Here is a 25324-nt window from a genome sequence, read left to right on the forward strand (position 1 = left end):
GTTGTAAAGGGTAACTATAAGGGGAAATTATAAAGGGAAATTATAAAGGGAAATTCTAAAGGGTGATTCTAAAGGGTAATTATGAAGGGTTCTCATGTTGTCAGCATCTGGAAGTGCTGTAACTTGCATGGATTGCACACAAACTGCTTCTTTCAGAGAGGAGGGCGATTTTAAATCTAGGGGCAATACCCCTGGTGCTCACCTGGTAGAATAAACAGTCTAGTGCACTGACTCAAGGTATTTTAAACCAATTTTAATGGCTGCTCGAGGAAAGGACAGAATGTAGAATCATACTAACATAATCATGAGACTTTAAGTTTAAACAAACAAACAGAAAAAGATCAATTTTTTTTGGCAACATCCTCCTCCCCCAAACCCCAACCCCGTATACCTTCTTCGACCCCAATTTTTCTAATAACGTGAACAAACATTAATACATCATGGGTGAGGAAGGTTGTGGTAAATTTTCATCGAAATTACCTGTGTAGTTTCTGAGAAGAAAGCAAATACCTATTTTGGGGGGCAAACCCCGGATCCAATTTGACCCCTGGTAAACCCCCTTAGACCTCGATTTTTTTTTAATGCCATGAACAAACTTTAGTCACAACACAACAAATATCGTTTGTGCCAAATTTGGTCACAATCCCATCAGCGGTTTCGGAGAAGTTGCAATTAAGTTTTTACGACCTGACTACTCGCCATCGGATAAGGGCCCCAGAACTATATGTTCCAGGTGAGCTAAAAAATAGGAATGCAAAGGTCATTAAGTGTATCCAAAATGAAAGATCACTTATTAACTTTTCTGTATTTTTCTAATCATTCGGATACGTCTGAACGTGTCCACTTTTACCTGTTTTGTTATATTTATGTAAAGTGTAATCATTTGCCAAATGCAACTTATTGTACAGGTACTTCTTGTACAGGTCATTAATGTACAAAGTAGCTCGACCTGTGTATATTAGGTTGTTGCTTCTGTCGAAGCATATTTAATATTACAGCATTATTTATCTCAGATATAAATCGTAAAGTTTTAAAGGACAGTCAAGTTATTTGACAAATGTTATAGTTTCAAAACGCAAAAGAATGCACAGCATGAGCAATAATAGGGCGGAGAAACCATCAGCAACAGTAACAACAACAACAAGCTGAAGGTAAAAAGAGAAGAAGAAGAATATGCTTTGTTCCAAATCCAACAGGTCGGGCATACGTGACGAGGCAGCCGGCAGCAGCATGGCCAAAGAAAGCGGCACATATTCATGGACATGATGCGGCATGGAGATAGACATACAAACAGCCAGACAGAACAACAGACCAGAACAACCAATATAATAGTGAAACCTTTATTTCACAAGTATCAAACAAACAGACAGACAGACAGGATTGAAAACATAATCGCTAACGTGTGTGTGTTAAAACATGTGTTACATGTGTGTAACACATGCGTGTGTGTTACATGTGTGTGTGTGTGCTTTACATGTGTTACATGTTTAAACATGTGTTAAAACAATGTGTTGTTTTAAGTATTTGCTATTGTGACTTGCCTCAATTCCACGTATGATATTTGCCTCAATTCCACGTATGATATTTGCCTCAATTCCACCTATGATAGGTAACAAAGTAGGACTTTTCAGTGGCACATCTCATTTATTGCTTTTCAGCTCCCTACATGTCGAATCGCAGGGAATAAAGTAAGGCTAACCTGCTGATCTGGTCATTGTACACCTGCCTATAATTACAACAAGGCTTGAAGCACACAAAAACTATTAAATCGATTCTGCGTTCCTCATGACACAATAGCTAAGTTTTATTACCCTCGCCAGAGGAGATGGTGTTGCATTTGGGTCCGTTTGTTTGTTTGTTTGTCTATTTGTTTGTTTGTTTGTCCACACAGAACGTGAGTATGCTTTTCTCTGCAACCGTTGGTCTGATTGACAAGAAGTTTTCACTGGAGGAGCGGCTCCTCCTGTATGATTTCTTAATGATAATTATGACGTCATAGATACGTGATACTGGCGCCATCTTGGATAAAACAAAAAAATTTGCACCACCATATCTCCGAACTCGCCCCATGGAAAAAATTGAAACATGGCTCATTGTCAAGTACTCACCATGGGGAACAACATATATTCATGATGATGTCATTGGTGCCTTCATTATGATGTCATAATTAGACAAGTAAAACGCTTAATCCGATCAGTTTGAAATTTATTGAGCATGATCTACACAAAGATTGTGCGGGAGATTTAAATTGACGACGTCATTGGTCATATGGTTTGGCAGCCATATTGGATTGAACATAAATCGATGTTATCAATAAACCACACAAACACAGCAGCTAATAAGCAGCACACAAAATACACCACACAAACACGTCATAGCAAGGGTCTGCGATCTCTGATTGCTCTTTTTTGTTGCTGTTACTGTTGTTTTAAGTATTTGCTATTGTGACTTGGCGTAAAGTATGGTGCATTTGATATTGCTTAAGGTTGCATCTGTGTTAATAGTGGAATAGCGGCAAGTGTATTAATTCGATTTATTTAGCAGCTTGCATACTAAGGCTGACTTGTTTTAGTGGCTAATCACTCCACCCTCAGTTATGAAGTACTTTTATGGGATTGGGTTAGTTTGTGTGCAGTGCAAGTAACAAAAAGGTAGTGAAAAGATGGTTGCACCATGATACAAATGTTTGATAGGGGCAGTATCAGTATCAAAGACAGCGTGTAGTGTTTGCTGTAGGAAGTGTGTATAACAATTGCACATTTTTACCTTCGTGGACAGTTGTGGGAACACAGCAATTGTTAAGAACAGAACAAAGTGTGAAAATTAGATATCCCAAAGTTGGGTACATTTGTGGAGGGAGTTTGCAGAGGAGATTGTCAGTGATGAAGTGGGTGCACTCCACAGTGCTCCACTCCACAGTGCTCCACTCCACTCACACTCCACAGTGGGTGCAGGCAGTGGTGAGAATGCGCTGAATGCAGGCAGCGACGGAGTCGAAATGAGTACAGGTAATGAATGGTGAGGGTGGAGCGAGTGCAGGCAGTGTTATGGGTGGGTTGGAAAAGGGGTGGAGGTTAGCCCCGTGAGGTCATGCTTAAATATTTACACAATAATAGTCAGGGTAATAAAGAGTATATTTTGCTTGGTCGTCTGTGCTTGGTGAATTAGAGAGAAAATCCAGTTTAATAATGTCTCTAGATGTTTGATTTTGGGTGGAGCAACATGAGCATGAGGATTGTACAGATGCGACAGAAGGGTGGTTGATGTGGTCTTCACATATTTTTGTTTGGAGCTGTGCAGTGGCTGCTACTTTTGGCTGATGCAACTATATCGTCTTTTATTTCCCTGTCATCTCGTTATTCCATTAGCCTTGATTTGGTATTTAAAAAACATTTTACTACTCATTTTTAAATTATTTCCATGAAAGAAACATCCATGTGAATCAGTTGGAGGAATTTAATGACAAGAAAGGTTGCAACATATGCTAAATGAAAATCAACAATACAGCAAATGCATGTCTTTTATGTATCTTGTCTTTATTATATGCATCAGGTTTTTAGCCACTCAGATCTGCACGGCCATCGCTTGCTGGATGTGGGGTCTGGACCAAGCATCTACCAAATACTGTCTGCAGGTGAGGCTTTTGATGACATCTACTTGTCGGACTTCACAGAGGTTAACAGGAATGAGTTGCACCTTTGGCTGGCAGACTCGCCTGAAGCTTTCAACTGGAGCCCAATAATTCAGTACGTGTGTGACCTGGAGGGAAACGGAGACACATGTGAGTCAAAGTCCGAGCGGCTGCGGAGGAAAGTTAAATCGGTCCTTTCTTGTGACGTCAACCAAGATCCTCCAGTGTGCGGAATAGATCCTCCATTCGACTGCATCCTGACTACGTTATGCCTAGAGGCTGCTTGCTTGGATATTGAAATGTATCATCAAGCTGTGGGTCGCCTTGCTGGGCTCATGAAGGCTGGTGGCCATTTGGTAATGGTCGTCACCTTGGAGGAGACATTTTACCAGGTTGGAAACAAGCGTTTCTATTGTTTGACACTCAGTGAGGCCACAATGCAGGAAGCATTAATTAAGGCTGGTTTCTCCATCACAGTTTATGAAAAGTGTTGCAGGTCAGAGTTTGCAGATGCTTATGCAAATTTCACTGCAATTTTACTTGTTGTTGCTCAGAAAAATCCTCTCAAGCAACAATAGGTTTTTTTCTGCTGCATTAAAAAATAAATCGCACCTGTGTCAAAGGAAGCAGTTCAGTTTGGCTTTTTTTTCGTTTGTTTTGTATACTGAATCGAGGCTCGTGAAAGAGCTAACATTTATTTCACAATCAAATCAACCAGACAAACAAAATATATAAAAAGAGGGAGTGGAAGACAAGATGGGGAGAGAAGGGGAAGCACACAAACATAACATTTGAGAGCAGGGAGATGTGTGGGGGGGGAGGAGGCGTGGGAAGGGGGGGGGGATTGAAGAGAGTGAGGGAGTTTGTTCCAGAGGTGGGAGAAAAGAGGAATGAAGGAGTGAAGGTGAGCAGAGAGTCTTGATTTTGGCAGTTTAACCATAAGAGGGTTGCAGGCATATCTTGTGTGACCTGTAGGAATATTTGGGGGACAGAGCCCAGAGAGAGCTGGGGGGGGGGGAGGGGCAAGGCCGGAGAGGAGTCGGTAGAAGACGGAAAGACCACCAACCTGCCTGCGGTGAGTGAATGAGTGAAAGGCCCTTGGAGTTAGCTTCATCGCGGGAGATTCCAATGATTCTGAACGCTTTGGTTTCAACAACGTGAAGACGAGCTAGGTGTGAGGCAGGAGCACCAGCCCAGAGGGGAGAGCAGTATTCCATTGAGCTGCGGATGAAAGCCTTGTATGTGGTGAGGAGCTCAGGTGTGCCAAGGAAGGACTTCGCACGACGGAGGATGCCCAGTCAGCGACTGGCTTTGGAGGCCAGATTTGAAATGTGGTTTTCCCAGGAACGATCATGGCAGATAGTGAGACCCAAAAGCTTGAGTGACAGAACTTCTTGGAGAGGATTATTCAGAAAGTGGATGGGAGGTGTGGAAGTGTAAATTTATGAAGCAAGCAATTTCTATGAGCCTCAACCCTCCTTTCATAGTCTGCAGGTGTCTTTTTGTGGTTTCCATGCAAATTTGCGATCCCCCTGCAGTTGGCAAGTTATCTCCGGCACTGCCCAGAATCGTGGCTCAAGAAGAGTAAATTGTCACCAATGACTGATGGAACATTATTACAATAGGGGAATATGTAATACAGATGGGATGTGTTTTTGGAAAATAATGTGATGTTGGATCGAGTGTCTTATTGAATTATATAAGCAAGTTGGAGAAAAGATATTGTTTTCTTGGTAAATAATTAAATAATACAACTGGTGCCACAATGTCTAACTAGATCATCAAGGTTTGCCTACCAATGTGCTCGGTGAGCAAGATTCCATTGTGACTGTGATTAATCGACTCAGCATGGAGTCTGAACTAGATAAGTAAATGTAAAGTACTTGGTAATTATTGCAAAGTCGAACAATGAAAGCGGATAAATCGCTTTGCGCTGAACGTTGTAACGACAGTTCAGCGGATGCTTTTTCTTTCTTACTTGGAGTTATTTAATAAAAGTTTTATGAAATTGCCAGCGTTCTCAGGAAAATCTCTCAACAAGAACGATAATTAAAAACTGATCAAAATAGCTTATTAGTATTTGATAAGGGTTAGTCTGAAATATGAAAAATCCTATAGATTGGAAAAGGATGGGGATTGCCATAGCTATTGAAGTGACTGTTTTATTTTGAAGTTTTAACATGACTTATCAAAACCCATGTTAATATTTGGTTGTGACTAAGAATAATATTGTTAAAAAAAATGTGCTTTGAAATAAGTAAGTGGTCTTTGTTCTTGTCGTGTCAAAAATGAGTAAAAGATATATCCACTTCACTGAGAATGACCTTCAGATGTTCTTGAAGGGATTAGGGAGATGGGGCTCCGAGGTGTTTTGCAGGAGACAATGGAAAAGCAGAAAACCGCATTAAAGAATTTGGGATGCAAACCTGCTATCAGCGGGAGGAAACCTCATCCTCGACACCTACTCCCTCCCACCCAAACTTTGCCCAACCAATCCTATTGCTCTCCTCCCCTCTCTTCGCTCCTCCCCCCTCCACTTGCTCCTCCCACTTGAAACTGTATAAAAAATCAGAACGAATGACCAAATAGCCAGGATACTTCACTTGGCTGGTTGATTCTGTATGTTAACTGCATACTGTGCATGCTGGTGATTAGTATGATATTTCTTTGTGCATCCCTACTGTACCAGGATTTTCACTCTGGACTTTGATCGAGGATTGGTTGTAAATCTTCCTTGTGTGTTTTTGTGAATTTTACCATGCTCTACTTGGTTTGATAAGGGTCATTGTTTTCTTGCTGTGTATTTCTTGAAGACAGAAAGTGTTGTCTTCCTCGGGAATTAAAATTTGTGACTCTCTTCTGACATTGAATTTTTTGGTTCATCTATTACATACTACTGTTGGAAAATATCCCTAACAGAGGGTTGTCCAGTCGGTCTTTTCGGATAGACATCGTAAGAGTGTGAGATTTGTCAGGATTGAAAGACATGTTCCACTTGTTTGCCCAGTCTGTGATTTTGTCCAGGTCTGCAGAGAGTGAGGAGGCTGCAGACTGCCGATCTGAGGGATGAGGAATGGAGCGACAGAGAGTAGAGTCATCAGCAAAGAGATAGAGACGATTTTCAAGAGAGTCAGAGAGATCATTGATGAAGACCAGAAAAAGCACAGGGCCCAGAACACTGCCTTGGGGAACTCCAGCCTGAACAGGAAGAGGAGATGAGAGAAACCCATTCAGGGCCACACGTTGACTACGACTAGAGAGGATGTCCGCCAGCCAAGTGTGGAGATTTCCATGGATACCAAAGGAGAAGCGTTTGGTGAGCAGAGCGGGGTGCCAGACCGTATCGAAGGCACGTGATATGTCAAGGGAGACAGCTCTAATTTCCTGTTTGGCATTGAGGACCTCCATCCATTGTTGAGAAAGCAGAAGCAGCATGTCCAGAGTAGAGTGACCAGGTCTGAAACCAAATTGATGATCAGAGATCAAGCCATTGGAGAAGAGGAAAGATTTACATATCTGAAGCAATGATGGATTCCATGACTTTGCTGATAATTGGGAGAAGGCTGATTGGTCTGTAGTTGCTAGCATCTGTTTTTGCACCTTTTTTGTGCAAAGCGGTGATGTTGGCTGATTTCCAAGCAGATGGCAGATGACCTTGAGCAAAAGAGAGGGTTAAGAGAACAGAGAGAGGCAGTGAAAGAGCGGAAGAACAGGAATTTAGGACCCGTGGGCTGATGCCGTCAGGTCCATTTGCAGAATCAGAGTCGAGGGTTGACAGAAACTTTTCCACCTTGTCAGGAGGAAAGGACACAGAGTCCAGGAGCAGCTGGTACGACTGGGTACGGTGGGTACAGAGAGGGATGGGTTTGGGACACAAGATTTAGAGGCAAACACAGAGTTGAGGCATTCAGCTTTTTCACGTGCGGAATCAGCCGTGTAGCCATTTGAGGTGAGGGAGGGGATGGAGGGGGAATAAACACCAGAAACAGATTTGACCAGACACCACCAGGATTTGGAAGAGGGAGACAGATAAGAGAGTTCGGTCTTGAGAACAGAGAGATATTGTTTCCTGGCTCTCCTGAATGTTGACACACACTTGTTTCGGGCTTTGTGAAAGGAAATGAGATTTCCTTCCGTTGGATTTGCTTTCCAGGAGACGAAAGCAAGTAGTTTCTGGGCAACAGCCTCACCACAAGATTCCGTGTACCATGGATGGGAGGAAGGGTATGACAACTGAAGACGAGATGGGATAAATCTGTGCATGAGAGAGAGCAATTTACTCTGGAAGAATTCCCAGGATGAGTTGATGTCAGCGGCGGTAGAGATGGGAGACAAGTCCCAGTGATTGATGGCTGCTTGAAGACCATGCCAGTTGCCCTGAGTGAAATGCCAGACTCGTCGACGCTGAGGAGGCTCTCTGAGAATGGTCAGAGAGATGTCCACTTTAACAAGCACATGATCAGATGAGCCGATTGGAGCAGAAGAAGAGCAGCAGACATTTTCAGGGAAGTTAGTCATAACCAAGTCCAGAAGAGAAGATGCTCCGTTGACTGAGATCCGGGTCGGGAAATTGACAGATTGTGTCAGTCCCAGTGAGTCGCCGTTGTCCTTTGCTGAAGAGCCATGGCTGGTGAGAGAGGTACCCACACCCAGCCAACTGGCATGGTGACAATTGAAATCACCACATCTGAGGAAGAGAGAGTTGGGATGGGTAGATAGAAGTTGGTCCATATTATCAGACAGCGAGATGTAGATGGAGTCATCAATGTTTGGTGGACGGTACAACACACATATGAACAAAAGGTGGGAGTGAAGGGGCAGCCGTAGCCAAAGGTATTCCTGGGGGTGAGGTGGAGAGAGGGCATTGCAGGGCGAGTGAGGAAGAGAGTTTTTTTATAAAGATAGCAACCCCACCTCCAGGACGAGGCTCAGGTTTATCATACCGGAGGAGGGAGTAACCTGGGAGAGATAACCAAAGAGAGCTTTTCTAATACGAAAAGGGCAAGCCTAGAAATGAACGAAACTCATTAGAATTGCCCTTAAGAACGCGCTATAATTACACTTTACAATTCTTTAGAATTAAACGCAGTGTGGTAGAAAGGTTCTTCTTCTGCATTTTTGATGGATGGACAGACATAGCTAGATATTGAAGCAGCTTCGCCACTTAAACATTCGTTTGCTTTACCATGATTTCACCCTTCAGCTAAATTATTATTGATTGACTTCATGCAGTTTGTGTGAAAACCTACTTATTGTACGATGATCTTTCGTGGAAATTTCTAGCACGTAATCCTGTTTTCTTGTTAAATATCTGAAAGTGATAAAAGAAAACTTCATCATAGGAAATAAGTTCTTCAAAATAAAGGTCGAGAGAAAGTAAAGGAAATCAATTCAGTTATCTGTCTCGTTTGTGCAAGTGAGTCTTCATTATATAGCAACAAGGAAATCTCCTTCAAAATTACATCTCTTACATTACATCTCTTCTCCTTCAAAATGAAATTGAATTTACAGATCAAGTTTGTCCAGGTGTTCGTGTGGGATGGTGATGGGTATTTTGTGGGTGATTTGGGAATGTAGGGTGATGGTGAAATGGGGGGTGAGGTGTGGGGTCGTCATGGGTATAGTTAGCTGGGGTTTTTGAGCTCTTCAAATGCATAGGGCAACGTGGCGGCGATGTTAGCCAAAAAATCCAGCAAGGTGAGATCGGTCACAGACCAACACAGGTGTTTGATTCACCACTCAAATTGCCCGTGTCCTGCTGCGATTCTGCAAAGCTGGCAGCTCGGAAGAGATGGTCTTCCAGTTTTGAATGACGGTTGTTTCATGTCCGTGCTCTGTCAATGTCCCAAAACAGTGGAGGGGGGAAGGAGGGGTGGTGGAAAGGTGAGATCAGTCGCCGGCAACAAACACAAGTGTTTGACTCACCACTGAAATTGCCCGTGCCCATATGCTGGTAGCTCGGCAGAGATAGTGCTATAGTTCCGAACGACTGCTGATTCTACTGCTTAATCATGGGGATGGCAACCTCTTTCAATCTTGATGGAAAACCACAAGATCTAGCCATCTCTGATGTTTCATAACAGTTCTCTGTAAAATGTCCCAAACGTAAAAACGTAAAAAAACGTAAGAAAAATATTTTGTAGTCCGGATCCACACTTGGGTATTTAGGACACACCTGGTACAATTTCTGGCAACCCTTGGATCTTTTGGCCATTGGATTACTACAACCACCAAGGACGCATTGACGAGGCATATTTGTAGATATTCGAAAATTATTCGAAGTTTGAGTTCAATCGTACCGCGATGTAACACATAAAAAATGCAGAAGTGGTGCTTGGCTTCATGGTGTGACGTCACAGCTCATCGTGAAGATGAAGAAGAATGAAGATTTCGACCTTTAATTGCAAAATTACCCCCTTTCTAAATTACAAATCGAAAAAGACACATCATATCTATTTGGTAGTGTATCAAGGCATAGATTCGCGTTGGCGAAGGCTGAGTATTTGGTTTCCCCTTTAATAACCCTCTGGAGGAGGCTCAGTCATTTATCCTCCTGGGTCTCACGATCAGCCATGATCTTTGTTGGGCAAACCACATTTCAAAATTGGCCTCCAAAGTCAGCCACCAACTGGGCATCCTCCGTCGTATAAAGTCCTTCCTTTGCACACATGAACTCCGATCCACCAAATGGCCTTCATCCATAGCTTATGGAGTAGTGCTCTACCCTTTGGGCTGGATCACCTGCCTCACATCTTGCTCAGCTTGACACGATGGAAACCAAGGCCTTCAAGATCATTAGAATCTCCCATGCTGAATGTGAGTGTACGGGCCCATCGCTTCGCCATCGCAGACAGGTCAATGGTCTCTCTGTCTTCTACCGCCTCCTTTCTGGTCTTGCACCCTGTCATGTATGAAGCTGCAAATATTCACCGTTGTATCCCTACACCGCGACCGCATTGTATCCCTACGCCCCAGCTAGGATGGCGCTGCAGTTAATCGGGCCTGTATCAGCAGAGTCAATAAACGTATGTTACAATCAATCATAGTTTGTCGAGATACCTTACATGGCGACGAGGATAAACATCGAGATTCTAGATCATGACGTCTTTCGGCCATATCGATGAATTCGACCCTCATAAGGAGGATTTTGACACGTATTCTGAGCGGCTGTCTTTTTACTTCGTGGCGAACGACATCGCGACCGAAGCCCGGATGAAGGCCGTCTTCCTGTCCGTTTGCGGGGGTGAGACGTTCACACTCGTTAAAAACCTGATTCGTCCTCGGACAATCCAGGAGCTCACTTATGCAGAGCTCAAGGCTGCTTTGATTCCGAGTAGTTGGTTTATTTTTTACATGTGCAGACAACAGCAAGGTCAGTCGATCGCAGACTTCATTGCACACCTCAAAAAAATGTCACATCTGTCTGAGTTTGGGGACACGATTGACGACATGCTCCGTGATTTGCTGGTGGTTGGCATGGCCGATGACCGCACTCGTAGATGCCTGCTTGCTGAGAGAAGACTGACGTTCCAAAATGCCAGAGACACCGCAATTTCCATGGAAATTGCTGAACGCAACGCTACAAGCATCGGTGCCACTCGTTCGTCTGGTACCAGCCCTGCTGTGAATCGGTTGGATCATGTTCAGCCAAAACGTTGGAACAAGGCTCCTCGTCAGAAGTCAGTGCAGTCTCGAACACACAACAAATGTTTTCGGTGCAACAGAAAGCACCCTCCAGAGTCGTGTTGGTTCAAAGATGCAACCTGCCATTTCTGTTCGAAAACTGGCCATATTGCTCCAGCTTGCATCACTCGCAAATCGGGAAAAGGAAAAGCTGCTGACAAGAAGATTCATCAGTTTATCGGTTCAGAGGAACCTGAGTTTGACCAGGTAAGCTGTTTCTGACAACTCAGAATTGTGTGACCTGTTTCATATTGACTCTCACCATAAGCAGGACCCTCTTCTTGCCACTGTTGTCGTCAACAATCGACCATTGCAAATGGAGGTTGACACTGGTGCGGCCGTCTCGCTCATCAGCCATGCTGTTTTCACAAACCTGTGGAGTGATGCTGACCGACCCCATCTGAGACCTACTACCTATGGACTCTCCACCTATACAGGTGAGAAGATTGTTCCCTGCGGTACATGTGACGTCACGGTGGGCTACGATAACCGTGAGTTTCACCTACCCCTGATCGTCATTCCTGGAAAGGGCCTTCCTTACTCGGCAGGAACTGGTTGAGCATAATTCGACTGAAGTGGAAAAGCATTCATCAACTCCGGGCAGCCAACGTTTCTCCTACCGCAGCATACACACTCAAAAATGTGCTGGATACGTACCCGGGTGTCTTCAGGGATGAGCTTGGAACCTTGAAAGGACATACGGCTAAACTCACTGTTGACTGGGATGCCAATCCTATATTTTGCAAAGCTCGCCCAGTTCCTTTCGCCCTGCGGGAGCGGATTGACAAGGAACTGGATCATCTTGAAAATCTGGGCATCATTGAGCAAATCCAGTATGCTGAATGGGCGGCACCCATCGTTCCGGTCATAAAATCGGACCAGTCCATCCGCATATGTGGAGATTATAAAATGACCATGAACAAGTGTTCTTCATTGGATAAATATCCAATCCCGAGGATCGAAGACCTCTATGCTCGTCTCACGGGAGGCAAGACTTTTACGAAACTCGATCTAAAATCCGCCTATCTACAGCTCCGCTTGAACGAGAATTCGAAACAGTATCTTACAATCAACACACATCGTGGGTTGTACAGGTACCACCGACTCAGTTTTGGAGTGAAATATGCACCTGGAATTTATCAGCGTGTCATGGACAGTTTGTTTGCCGCCGAATGCAACGTCGTTTGTTACCAGGATGATATTCTGGATGCTGGTCGTACGGATGCGGAACATCTACAAAACCTGGATAGAGTTCTGAAGAAAATTTCGGACTCCGGCCTATGTTTGCGTCGAGATAAGTGCAAGTTTATGGTGCCATCAGTCACGTACATGGGTCATACGATTGATGCCGAGGGTCTACACCCGACAGATGAGAAAGTCTGAGCTATCAAGGATGCTCCTGCTCCACGAGACGTGACGGAATTGAAGTCATACCTCGGTTTGCTTCAGTTCTATGGTCGTTACATCCCGAATGTGACCGACGTTTTGGGCCCCCTCTATCGGCTTTTGAGGAAAGGAGTCTCCTGGAACTGGGGATCCACTGAACAATCAGCATTCCAGACCTCTAAGGATCTGCTCAAATCGTCCAATGTTCTCGTTCATTTTGATCCAGAGAAGGATCTTGTGCTGACATGCGATGCCTGTCGGTATGGAGTGGGAAGTGTATTATCACACGTGATGCCTGATGGTACGGAAAGACCTGTTGCATTTGCATCCAGAACGTTGTCCCCGGCAGAGAAGAACTATTCCCAACTTGACAAGGAAGGATTGGGAATCGTTTTCAGCGTCAGCAAATTTTGCCAGTACCTTCTTGGACATCATTTCACGATTCGCACTGATCACAAGCCGCTGATCAGTCTGTTTGGTCCAACTAAGGCGACATCTGACACACTACCACCCAGGATTATCCGCTGGTCCCTGTTTCTCGCTGCTTATGACTACACCATATGTTATAAGCCCGGTTCGTCTATCACAAATGCAGATGCCATGAGTCGGTTACCCCTTCCAGAATCTGTTGATGATTCGCCTACACCAGGATCCATTATCGCACTGATGGATCATCTGGAAGATTGTGCTGTCGATTCCGGCCAGATCCGCACACATACTCGATGAGACCCCGTTCTGTCCAGAACTTTCCAGGCTGTGCAGCTTGGATGGCATTTGCTACCTGAGGGTGACCCAGCTTTTGCGGCTTTCAAAGCACGTAAAAACGAATTCAGCGTGGAAAATGGTTGCCTACTCTGGGGATGTCGTGTCGTGATCCCGAAAAATCTGCATTCCAGGGTCATGGATGAAATCCATGACTGTCACCCCGGGATTGTGAAGATGAAGTCACTCGCTAGAAACTATGTGTGGTGGCCGAATCCTGATGCTGATATCGAACATCATGTTCGACATTGTTACTCCTGCCAGAGCACCCGGAATACACCTGCGAAAGCGCCACTGCATCCCTGGGAATGGCCCAGCGAACCATGGCATCACCTACATCTCGAGTATACCGGCCTATTAACGGCAGCATGATTCTAATAATTACGGACGCGCACACAAAATTGATTGATGCCTATGTGATGCGTGGTACTGCGTCAGCCATTGTCATCGAAAGACTCAGACGCTGTTTCGCCACTCATGGTCTGCCCAGGATGATCGTGAGTGATAACGGTATGTGTTTTTCCAGTCCGAGTTTGCCGAGTTCACACGTCCGAATGGCATCAAACATAAGTTTGTCAGCCCACATCACCAGGCTTCAAATGGCTTGGCCGAACGATCCATGGGAATCATCAAATCCGGATTGCAGAAACTTCAGGAGGGAACCCTGGAAACAAAGCTTTCTCGTCTCCTGTTCAAATACCGCATCACGCCACAATCAACAACCGGTGCAGCTCCATCTGAGTTATTGATGAAACGACACTGGAGATCGACACTTGACAATCTCAAACCAGACATATCATCAAACGTTTATCAGAGCCAGCTTAATCAAAAGTTGGTGCACGATAAGACGTCCAACAGTCGATGTATCAACATTGGAGATCCAGTGTTTGCCTGAAATTTTGGTGCAGGTGCGACGTGGCTACCGGGGGAAATCATCGAGAAGCCAGGTCCACTGTCCTGCGTGATTCGCCTGCAGGACGGCCGCGAAATTCGTCGACATCAGGACCACATAACCTACCGTCACTGTGAGTAGATAGAGCCTGCAGCATCGTCAGTCAAAACAACAGTTCGAACCGCCACTGCCGGAGATCGTCGTGGCCGCTCCAGCTGGCTCGGATGCCCCGAAAACCTCTGCGAACACTACACCCTTCGTGGAGACCAAAGGAATCACCACGGACTCTGTATCCACTGGTACACCGCCACCCAAAGGGATCACCTCGGACTCTGTATCCACTGGTACACCGCCACCCAAATGAATCACCTCAGACTCTGTATCCACTGGTACACCGCCACCCAAATGAATCACCTCAGACTCTGTATCCACTGGTACACCGCCACCCAAAGGGATCACCTCGGACTCTGTTTCCACTGGTACACTGCGACGCTCAATGCGTGAGAGAAAAGCACCCGACCGGTTGAATCTTTGAAGATGTTTTTTTTCACGTTGACACATGTTCTATTTTCACTTATTTTCATTATTTTCATATTCGTTTGCACACATATTTTCACATGTTTTGGAAATGTTGCTTTTGAAATGTCAATTCTGGAAATCTAGCACGTATTGCTCTTGGAAATTTTGGACTTAAAGGGGAGGATGTCATGTATGAAGCTGCAAATATTCACCGTTGTATCCCTACACCGTGACCGCATTGTATCCCTATGCCCCAGCTCGGATGGCGCTGCAGTTAATCGGGCCTGTATCGGCAGTCAATAAACGTGTGCTACAATCAATCGTAGTTTGTCGAGATACGTTACACACCCTCTGCTCTTTACGTTCTCTGTCCTTTCCCCCACCCCTCAGGTTTGTGCGGGTGATGTATGGTCTTACCATCAACCCCCTTCTGGTGAAACTACGGTAGATAAATCCAGGGCCACTGCTCACCTTCACTCATTTCTTCCTCTTTTTTCCACATGTGGAACCAACTTCCACATTCTATTCTATTTCATTCTTCCCTCGCGGTCTTCAAGACAGCTGTTCAACACCATCTCAAATCGTACTGCCGCTCCAAAACCATTACCCTTTCTTTCCTTGTTAACCCCTCCCTCTCCCCTCCCCACACCCTTCCACACCATTCCACACCAATCCATCATCCTTCCAAATCTCCAGTTTTCCTTCTGTATCCATCTTTTCAACCACATGCATCATGTCCTGCCTCTCATACCTCCCTACACTCATTGTTTGTCCAAGTCTATCTATATCTTGGCCTTCAACGTTGCTGTTGGTGTTTCACCGCTCACACTCTCCATTGTCCTGTTGCGTCCTGATCCATTCAGTGGTTCTAATGGGTAATTCTAAAGGGTAATCCTAAAGGATTATTCTAAAGGGTACCAAAGGGTAATCCGAAAGGATTCTTTCAAAGGGTTCTAAACAGTGATTCTAAAGGGTAATTCCAAAGGTTAATTCTAAGAAGTAATTCTAAAGGCTAATTATAAAGAGGTAATTCTAAAGGCTAATTACAAGGGGTAATTCTAAAGGCTGATTATAAAGGGTAATTCTGAAGGGTAATTATAAAGGCTAATTCTAAAGGCTAATTTTAAAGTCTAATCCGAAAGGGCAATTCCAAAGAATAACTAAAGGTTAATTCTAAAGGGCAATTATAAAGGGTAATTATAAAGGGTAATTATAAAGGGTAATTATAAAGGGTAATTCAAAAGGGTAACTCCAAAGGAAAATGGTAAAGGGTAATTATAAAGGGTAATTATGAAGGGTAATTCTAAAGGGTTCCAAAGGGTAATTCTAAAGGGTTCTAAAGGGTAATTCTAAAGTGCAATTCCAAAGTGTAATTCTAAAGTGTAGTTGTAATGCGTAATTTGAAAGGGCAATTCTAAAGGGTAATTCTAAGAAGTAATTCTAAAGGGTAATTATAAAGCGTAGAATTCTAAAGGGTAATTATAAAGGCTAATTATAAAGGGTAATTCTACAGGGTGATTCTAAGAGGTAAGTCGAAAGCGTAATTCCACAGCGTAACTCTAAAGGGTAATTCCAAAGGCTAATTGTCTTACTATAATTCACCAAATGTCTGTCGTCTGTCTGTCCGTCTGTCTGTCTGTCCGTCCGTTCGAAGGTACCGCAAAAACGGCTGAACCGATCGCAACGATATTTTGGGTGGGTAATCCTGGGATCTCCTGGAGTAAAATAGGGTGTATTGTTTTTCCAATTTCAGCTTTGGCCTCCAGCATTTTCAGGTTTGGACTCCCGCATAATGTTATTTTCCCGTGCGCCGCACAAACGGCTGCACCGATCGCTGCACAGCTGCACTGATCGGACTCAGTGACCTCAAACAAAGACATTTTTATAAGGACATGGGTTGAATCCCTGCTTGAGAGAATGCCAACCCCCTCCCTGCCATCACGGTCGTCTCTCCAACTCACAATCCAACGAGATATGCAGAAAGGACACCCCAAAACCACTTATCTTCTTTTAGATTAGTATCTAAACATCATTAAAAGTAAATATTGACCTCGGCCAAAGTTCAAACGACGTAGGTTTAATCTCTTCATGAGAGAATTCCACATAGCTATTTGGGCAGTGTATAAGCTAACAGATCGCTGTCTCCATCGATCATGCCAAGGGCGTAACACCTATCGGCTCAAAATCCTATTAACTGTTGACTTGGTAGTTTTTCCAATGAAGGAAACACGTAGCGGGAGTACATACAACATAGCGATTATGAATGTGACAGCTCTGAGGCATCTTTCTCTTTGCATTGCATTGACGGCGAGCACCAACATGGTGTGGTGGCTGTAAGATTATAATCTGGCTTCAAGCTCCCCCACCCAGACATATTAGCACGCTCCTCCCCCTTCATTCCCGTTCTTCAACGCAAAGCGGTAAAAATTGTTGTATCGCCATTACATATAACTCGCAACGGTACCCGCCCTAAGGGTGGGGCTTCAGTTGGGAGGCGTGATTTATATAAATATCCGTTAAATATCACACGCAAATAATCAAATTCCCTGTCCGACTCTGCTTTGCAATGACCAGTAACAAGGCTCAAGGTCAGACATTGGAAAAGGTAGGCATCTACCTAAAGACAGATTTATTCAGCCATGGACAGCTTTATGTTGCCATGAGTCGCGTTGGCAGCAACGGCAATATAAAAATGTTTGCCAAGAACTTCAAAGAGAGAAAAAGAACTTTTATCAGCAATGTCGTCTATCCTGAAGTTCAAAGCTGAAAAAGAGGTTCAAAATCATTCCATTTTTTTTCCTGAAGAAAAGCATACAGTTGATATCACGATTTGAAACACGACGAAATAATATTTACCGATATGAACAATGATGTGGCATTTATTGAAATTCAACAAATACTGTTTGGATTTTGATCCAAACGCGTGGTATGATTTAACGGATGTTTATATAAATCGTTTAAAATAAAAAAGCCTTCAATTTCTGATTATTTTGCCTTTTCATTTGGGCCTCTCAATTGAAGCCCCGCCCATAGGACGGGTACCATTGCCAGTAAAAGGTAATTATGAAGGGTGATTCTAAAGGGTGATTATAAAGAGTGATTCTAAAGGGTGATTCCAAAGGGTGATTCTAAAGGGTGATTCTAAAGGGTGATTATAAAGGGTAATTAGAAAGGGTTCTAAAGTGTAATTGTAAAGGGTGATTCCAAAGGGTAATTAGAAAGGGCAATTATAAAGGGTTCCAAAGGGTAATTCTAAGGGGTTCTAAAGGGTAATTCTAAAGGGTTGTAAAGGGTAACTATGAATGGAAATTATGAAGGGAAATTCTAAAGGGTGATTCTAAAGGGTGATTCTAAAGGGTGATTCCAAAGGGTAATTATAAAGGGTGATTATAAAGGGTAATTAGAAAGGGTTCTAAAGTGTAATTGTAAAGGGCGATTCCAAAGGGTAATTAGAAAGGGCAATTATAAAGGGTTCAAAAGGGTAATTCTAAAGGGTTCTAAAGGGTAATTCTAAAGGGTTGTAAAGGGTAACTATGAATGGAAATTATGAAGGGAAATTCTTAAGGGTGATTCTAAAGGGTAATTATGAAGGGTTCTAAAGTTGTCAGCATCTGGAAGTGCTGTAACTTGCATAGATTGCACACAAACTGCTTCTTTCAGACATGAGGGCGATTTTAAACATAGGGGCAATACCCCTGGTGCTCACCTGGTGGAATATACAGTACAGTGCACTGACTCAAGGTATTTTAAACCAATTTTAATGCCTGCTAGAAGACAGGACAGCATGTAGACTCATACTAACATATTCATGAGACTTTAAACAAACAAACAGAAAAATATCAATTTTGTTTGGCAACCTCCTCCTCCCCCCACCCCCAACCCCGTATACCTCCTTAGACCCCAATTTTTCTAATAGCGTGAACAAACATTGATACATCATGGGTTGAGGAAGGTTGTGGTAAAGTTTCATCGAAATTACCTGTGTCGTTTCTGAGAAGAAAGCAAATACCTATTTTGGGGGCAACACCTGGATCCACTTTGACCCGTGGTAAACCCCCTTAGACCTCGATTTTTTTTAATGCCATGAACAAACTTTAGTCACAACACAACAAATATCATTTGTGCCAAATTTGGTCACAATCCCATCAGCGGTTTCGGAGAAGTTGCAATTAAGTGTTTACGGACTGACGACTCGCCATCGGATAAGGTCCCCAGAACTATATGTTCCAGGTAAGCTAAAAAATAGGATTGCAAAGGTCATTGTCGGGGTTCGTTGTCCGCTGTTCAATCAGAACGTAGGACAAATGCCTTGAGAATATGAGCCGCTTTTATTACGGAGCCGTCACAACACGTGTGGGAGATAGGAGGGCACGAAACTGGCCGTCCTTTCTCGAAATATATTTCCCAGTGAGCTTCATTTTATAAGCAGGCAAGAACAACATTGTAAGTGTTTCACTCCAAGAGTTATGCCACGCATCCACAGTGCCACGCATACAATCTTGAAGGTCAGATTCCAACATGAAACTTCCTGTTCTCCTGAAAAACCCACAATGTGTTTTAAAATCTTCAGATAAGCAGAGAGAAACACAGACCAGCTTTGTGGTCACAACAACAAATGCAAGAGAAAAAGATCACAGAGCATGACATATGCATCTTCAGCAGACTAATGAGGAAAGGTTTGATAAAGCAATCATCAGCTCCCACATTCCTTTCTCCTGTTCAGATATTAAATAATAATTTTTTTCTTTTTTTAATATCATAGAACATGGAATTCCATTAACATTTCAGGTCTGCAATGAAGACGTCTGGTTCGATGTAGATGTGCTCCACTAGAGGGCCCCCAACTCCCCTGTGGAACTGGCTCCCTCCATCTCGCACAAATGCGGTCCTTGCAGATATTCGAGGTTAATTTAGGTCCATGCGCATTAGAGCCCGCAAATGTTGTTGTTCTGGGCAATACATAATATCATCAATCTCCTGTATCATCTGCTCCTGTTTAGAGTGCAGATCATCGCAATTTAAGAAAGAGACAGAGACTTCCTTTGTGTCAAAGTCATCCATGGACGTGCGCTCAGAGGGATCCGGAGTAACAGGTGGACATGGCGGTTCCTCGTCGTCGTTTTTGTCCTCTTCCTCTTTCACATGGAGTTGAGCCAACAGAGACTTAGAGCTCGGAAAAAATCTCTCAAGACACATGCGAAGAAAATATTTCATTATAAACACAGCAAAGACAAGGCTTACGATTATCGTAAGCCCCCATAAAATCCAAGACAATATGGTGTACCCAAGGCTACCAAACCATCTAGAAAGCCAATTTCTTATACCCAGATCCCCCCTTCTAGTTATCAAATAAAATATGGGTAAGCTTTATCTCCACAAACAAACATTGTCCGAAGTGGAGAAATCATATGATTTGAAAGAAATCTCATGCCCTCTGATTTTACCCTCTTAATTAAACTGCTGAAACCCCTCAGATCTTTGATGACCCTTTTATTCCCCCAAGACCCCTGAAGACTACCAAAACCCCTGAATGCACCAAAATATCCTTAAAGACCCAAAAGACCCTGAAGACGCAAAATACCGTGAAGATACAAAAGACCCCCAATATCCAAAAGGCCCTGAATACTCAAAACGCCCTGAAGACCGAAGAGACCCTGAGACCCCAAATTATTTTTCAGTAACCCCAAAAATACACCGAAATGGTCAAAGATGCCTATCCCTGTGAGATGACGTGTGGTGACTAAAGCTTTTTCAGACCCCCGACCTTGTCAGTCAGACCACAGACCACAGACTACAGACCTTGTCAGACATTGTCAGTCTCAGATACCACACTCCAGGTGTCAAACCACCGGTCACAGACCGACATCTCAGATACTGACGTTACACCGGCACGTGTTGTCTGATCTTACAGAGTAGAAATCTCCAACCGTCTCAAAATGTCTTGTCAAGGGTGGGGAGGTTTGGTCGTCCTGTCAAACAGCTCATGACACCACGCTCCAACGTCTAAAGAACAACTGCTTGATCAAATCAGAGTACACCTCCTAACAATATGTGAGAACCAAACCGCAGAGTGTCGCCATCTCCTGCAGGCACACTTGTATTTCACACCTTATGCACACCACATGAACCATGAACCACATGAACCACATGAAGAGCATATGAGCCTTCAGTGAGCACTCCTCAGACATGATGCCCCTCATCAGACATGAAGGAGCGAGGACATTTCTAATTGAGGTGTCAGTACACAGCGATTTTGGCCTAAACAACACGGAAATCAATAAAATGACCAAATATCAAGATCTCAAAAATTAAGTAAAATATATTGGAAGCTGCAGAGCGTCAAAGTTATTCCAATGATAGTTCGAGCAACGGGAATGAAAAAGAAGAACCTCACAGAGATCTTAAAGACCATCCCTGGGATTATAACTACATTCAACTACAGTTAGAAGCTCTCTGGGGTTCTATGACAATCCTGAAAAGAGCCCTCGGAAAAAAGTTTAAGAACAAGAAAACTTCACTTCATGCTACTGTACACATACTGTTACATCACGCCCACAGGGCACAGCAGCTAGTGCACTGGTAACCTGGAGGGCATCACGGCAGAAAATAAATTAGAACTGCACTTGGCAGAGCGCACACCTCCGCCAGGCTGAACAGTTTATGATTTGTATCCCACTGATAGGCCAGATCTGGATTCGGACCTGAAACAAAATCTGATCGGCCTGTTCCTGTCACCTAACCAACTCGTCCACAACTTTTTTTTAAATACCATTTTAATATATCTCTTTTGGCCCGATCTCCCAATTGTGAAGAATCACTTTAAGAATTATACTAGCCGGATCCGAATCTTCACCAAAATCGAATCATTTGGTCCTTGTCACATGCACTACCTCTCCGCCAAATTTCGTCCGAATCTGTCCACAACTTTCCTGAGGCGTCATGCCCACAGATAGACAGACAGCCAAACAAACAGTCAGGCAGAGGGTCGAGCTTGGATTCGAATCTTAAGCCCATTCCAACCTGTGATCCCGATGTTTCCCAGGCAGGGCGACTCAATAATGTGTGAGCCATCCCTCGGATAGACGTTAGACACACTAATTCTGCCGGAATTGGTCGGTGGTCGTTAAAGGTCCCACGGTGTTCCTGGCAAGCGAGCTATCGCCGGCACCCCCGGCTTCCACATGAAAGGGGCACTGAATCATCGGCACAGCTGCACATTGTCGTCCGAACCTCCGCTCATCTGATTAACAGTCCACATTCTATACTCCACTGATCTTTGTCTGAGTTAATTTGCATCTCTGCCTCACGTGAGAACCCATTAACTTTGTTAATAGTACAACTTCAAACTCTGTAATCTAACACTACGAATTTACGTAAATGTATTTAACTTCATTTACAATTTTGGTCGCGCCCGTCACACTGCCAACTCGATGCTCGCTCCGTTCCACGTACTCTGAATCGCAACATGCCCTGCACTGCACATAAGGGGGAGTTACTGTTTTTGTTATGAGCGGGACGAGGTGGAGCGGGCGAACCCGGGCATTTTGTTCGTACGTGGCTCTCTTGGCCGCTCGGTCCGCACGGTCATTACCTTGGGAGATTAGCGACCCCTGTTCGCGTGAGTGTGAATTGCATTGTAGCTACAATTGCGAGCGCACTAGGTTCCTGTATTGCTTGAAGTAAGGCTGCGATCAGGTTGCCGTGTTTTACAGGTGAACCCCCTGAGGTGAGAAACCCTCTCATTTCCCATATTTTACCTGAGTCGTGTGCGACGCCCCAGGCGTAGGCGGAGTCCGTGTAAATTGTGGCGGAGCGTCTCGCAGCCAATTCACATGCGCGCGTAGTTCGGCTTGCTGGGCAGAATAACGTCATCCATGAACAATGAAAACAATAATTTCATTAACATTGAAATGCAATGAATTAACAGCCTTACCTGGGCGGTCGTTGTCCGCATCTTTCTCATCCTCCGATCCACCTGAAGAGCGCTGATTCTCCACATTGGGTGGGGGCCTTGCCCAACCCTGGTTAGGTTCCAACTCGCGTACTGGGGCACTGGCCCCTTTTAGTGGGGCAAATTAGCATAACAATTGTGCATTTTGTGAGGAAAGCACCAAATTTGGCACACTAGTAGACGATCATATTATGAAAAGATCTGGATATTGGGCCATCTCAGATTCAGAGATTTGATTTTTGCAAGATTTCGATTCGATTGGGATCGAAGAGAACACCTTCTTCGTCTTCTGTACAGTGAAGTCGCCAGCCCTGCATTCTCTAGCTACATCTGGGTGCTTCATTGGGAGTGCAACCATGTCCCTCAGGTGAACAGGGACCCACCTGGCATAGTGTGTGTGGTCTAAGGCATGGAACCATGGGACCAGTTCCGTCAGGGCATCAAGGTACATCGTGAATGAAGCCTGCCGCAGAGAACGCATGTAGACCAGTACCAACATCTCTAGTTCCAGCACAGTTGCCCAGTACTGAAAGTTGGGAATGTCTTCTCCTCTCTGGTGACACCAGTCTTCGAACTCAGGCAGGTCTTCTGCATCATCAGCATATGTCATACAGTGGCGTTCATACGCACGGTGTTGCAGGATGTGCAGTGCCGCTGCAGTGATTTGATGAGCTCTTCTTGTGCGGGTGACGTGGGCAGCTCGCAGGAAGGAGTCGGCCGTCCCTGGCGTTGCAATCTCAGCTTGCAAATCTGCAAAATCTGCAAATCTTGCAAAAATCAAATCTCTGAATCTGAGATGGCCCAATATCCAGATCTTTTCATAATATGATAGTCTACTAGTGTGCCAAATTTGGTGCTTTCCTCACAAAATGCACAATTGTTATGCTATATGTAGCTCAGCTGCCGGACTATTTCCAATATCCAGGAAAATCGTCTTGTTGATGCCGACAGATCGCTCCCCCAACTAACATTTGATAAGCCTCCTGTTTAATCTCTTCCACAGCTTCTGCATCCACAGCGCACGATTGGTGGCATTGTATGGCCGAAGCGCACGATTGGTGGCATTGCATGGCCGAAGCGCACGATTGGTGGCATTGCATGGCCGAAGCGCACGATTGGTGGCATTGCATGGCCGAAGCGCACGATTGGTGGCATTGCATGGCCGAAGCGCACGATTGGTGGCATTGCATGGCCGAAGTGCACGATTGGTGGCATTGCATGGCCGAAGCACACGATTGGTGGCATTGCATGGCCAAAGCGCACGATTGTTGGCATTGCATGGCCGAAGCGCACGATTGGTGGCATTGCATGGCCGAAGCGCACGATTGGTGGCATTGTATGGCCGAAGTGCACGATTGGTGGCATTGCATGGCTGAAGCGCACGATTGGTGGCATTGCCTGGCCGAAGCGCACGATACTTGACATTGCATGGCCGAAGCGCACGATTGGTGGCATTGCATGGCCGAAGCGCACCATTGGTGGCATTGCATGGCCGAAGCGCACGATTGGTGGCATTGCATGGCCGAAGCGCACGATTGGTGGCATTGCATGGCTGAAGCGCACGATTGGTGGCATTGCATGGCCGAAGCGCACGATTGGTGGCATTGCATGGCCGAAGCGCATGATTGGTGGCATTGCATGGCCGAAGCGCACGATTGGTGGCATTGCATGGCCGAAGCACACGATTGGTGGCATTGCATGGCCGAGGCGCACGATTGGTGGCATTGCATGGCCGAGGCGCACGATTGGTGGCATTGCATGGCCGAAGCCAGATTCTGTGCCGTGGTTTGCACCGCCCATCCTAAAATAGGAGCTTTCAGTCGTTTCTTAATTCCTGGGCGAAGTCCTTCTACAAAAAAGTTATTGAGTAATTGATCTGGGGGGCCCTCGATTCCAAGGAGCCCCCCATATGTGCTCATTATCGTTTTAAGTCGAGTCAAAAATTTATCTTGCTTGTTCTCCAGCCTTTTGTTCACAATGCCTGATTTTTCCCCAGTCTACATAATTCGGTCGGACTTCTTCATGGATGGCGTCTATCAGCCGACCCAAGCGAGCTGCGTAGTCTCCTTCTGTCTCGGTGCTTCGTGGGGCCATCTGCCATGCTACAGTTGCCTTTACCTTTCTCCATATCTTTTCTGGGAGGATACGGTCCATCATAATGACCACATCCCAATGTGTCGGTTGATGAGTGAGCACGAATTCGTACAGGTGTTGTCTTAACCTATCTGGGTCATCGAGGCATCCCCGAAGAATGGCTGACAGGGATTGTAAGTCTCGGTACTTTGTTCCATGGCCGGCCGGTGTATGTATCTGGGAGGTAGCTCTCCTCGTTGTGCCGTCACTGCACGGCCTGCTTCCGTCATGATCATCGGGGCTATAATTTGTGGCCTATGGTCTGTTTTCGGTCTTGTCCCTATCAATTGAGCATACAATCCCGCTTGGGGATCTGGTCTGTACACAGCTTAAGGTTGAGAGGGGGCCCCGCTCTCTTCCCCAGGCT

General features: G+C 44.8%; 1 protein-coding gene across 1 annotated transcript; it reads left to right on the plus strand.

The window, feature by feature from the left end:
- The first annotated feature begins 3418 nt into the window (after positions 1-3418).
- LOC137433181 (indolethylamine N-methyltransferase-like) lies at positions 3419-9021 on the plus strand. The gene is made up of 2 exons (XM_078783706.1): positions 3419-4270; positions 8612-9021. Exon 1 carries the CDS (start codon positions 3511-3513, stop codon positions 4207-4209), a length of 699 nt encoding a protein of 232 aa, XP_078639832.1. The 5' UTR covers positions 3419-3510; the 3' UTR covers positions 4210-4270; positions 8612-9021.
- The last annotated feature ends 16303 nt before the right edge of the window (positions 9022-25324 follow it).

The sequence above is a fragment of the Myxine glutinosa genome, chromosome 8 (assembly GCF_964187855.1).
Source record: "Myxine glutinosa chromosome 8, kmMyxGlut1.1, whole genome shotgun sequence".
Taxonomy (NCBI): domain Eukaryota; kingdom Metazoa; phylum Chordata; class Myxini; order Myxiniformes; family Myxinidae; genus Myxine; species Myxine glutinosa.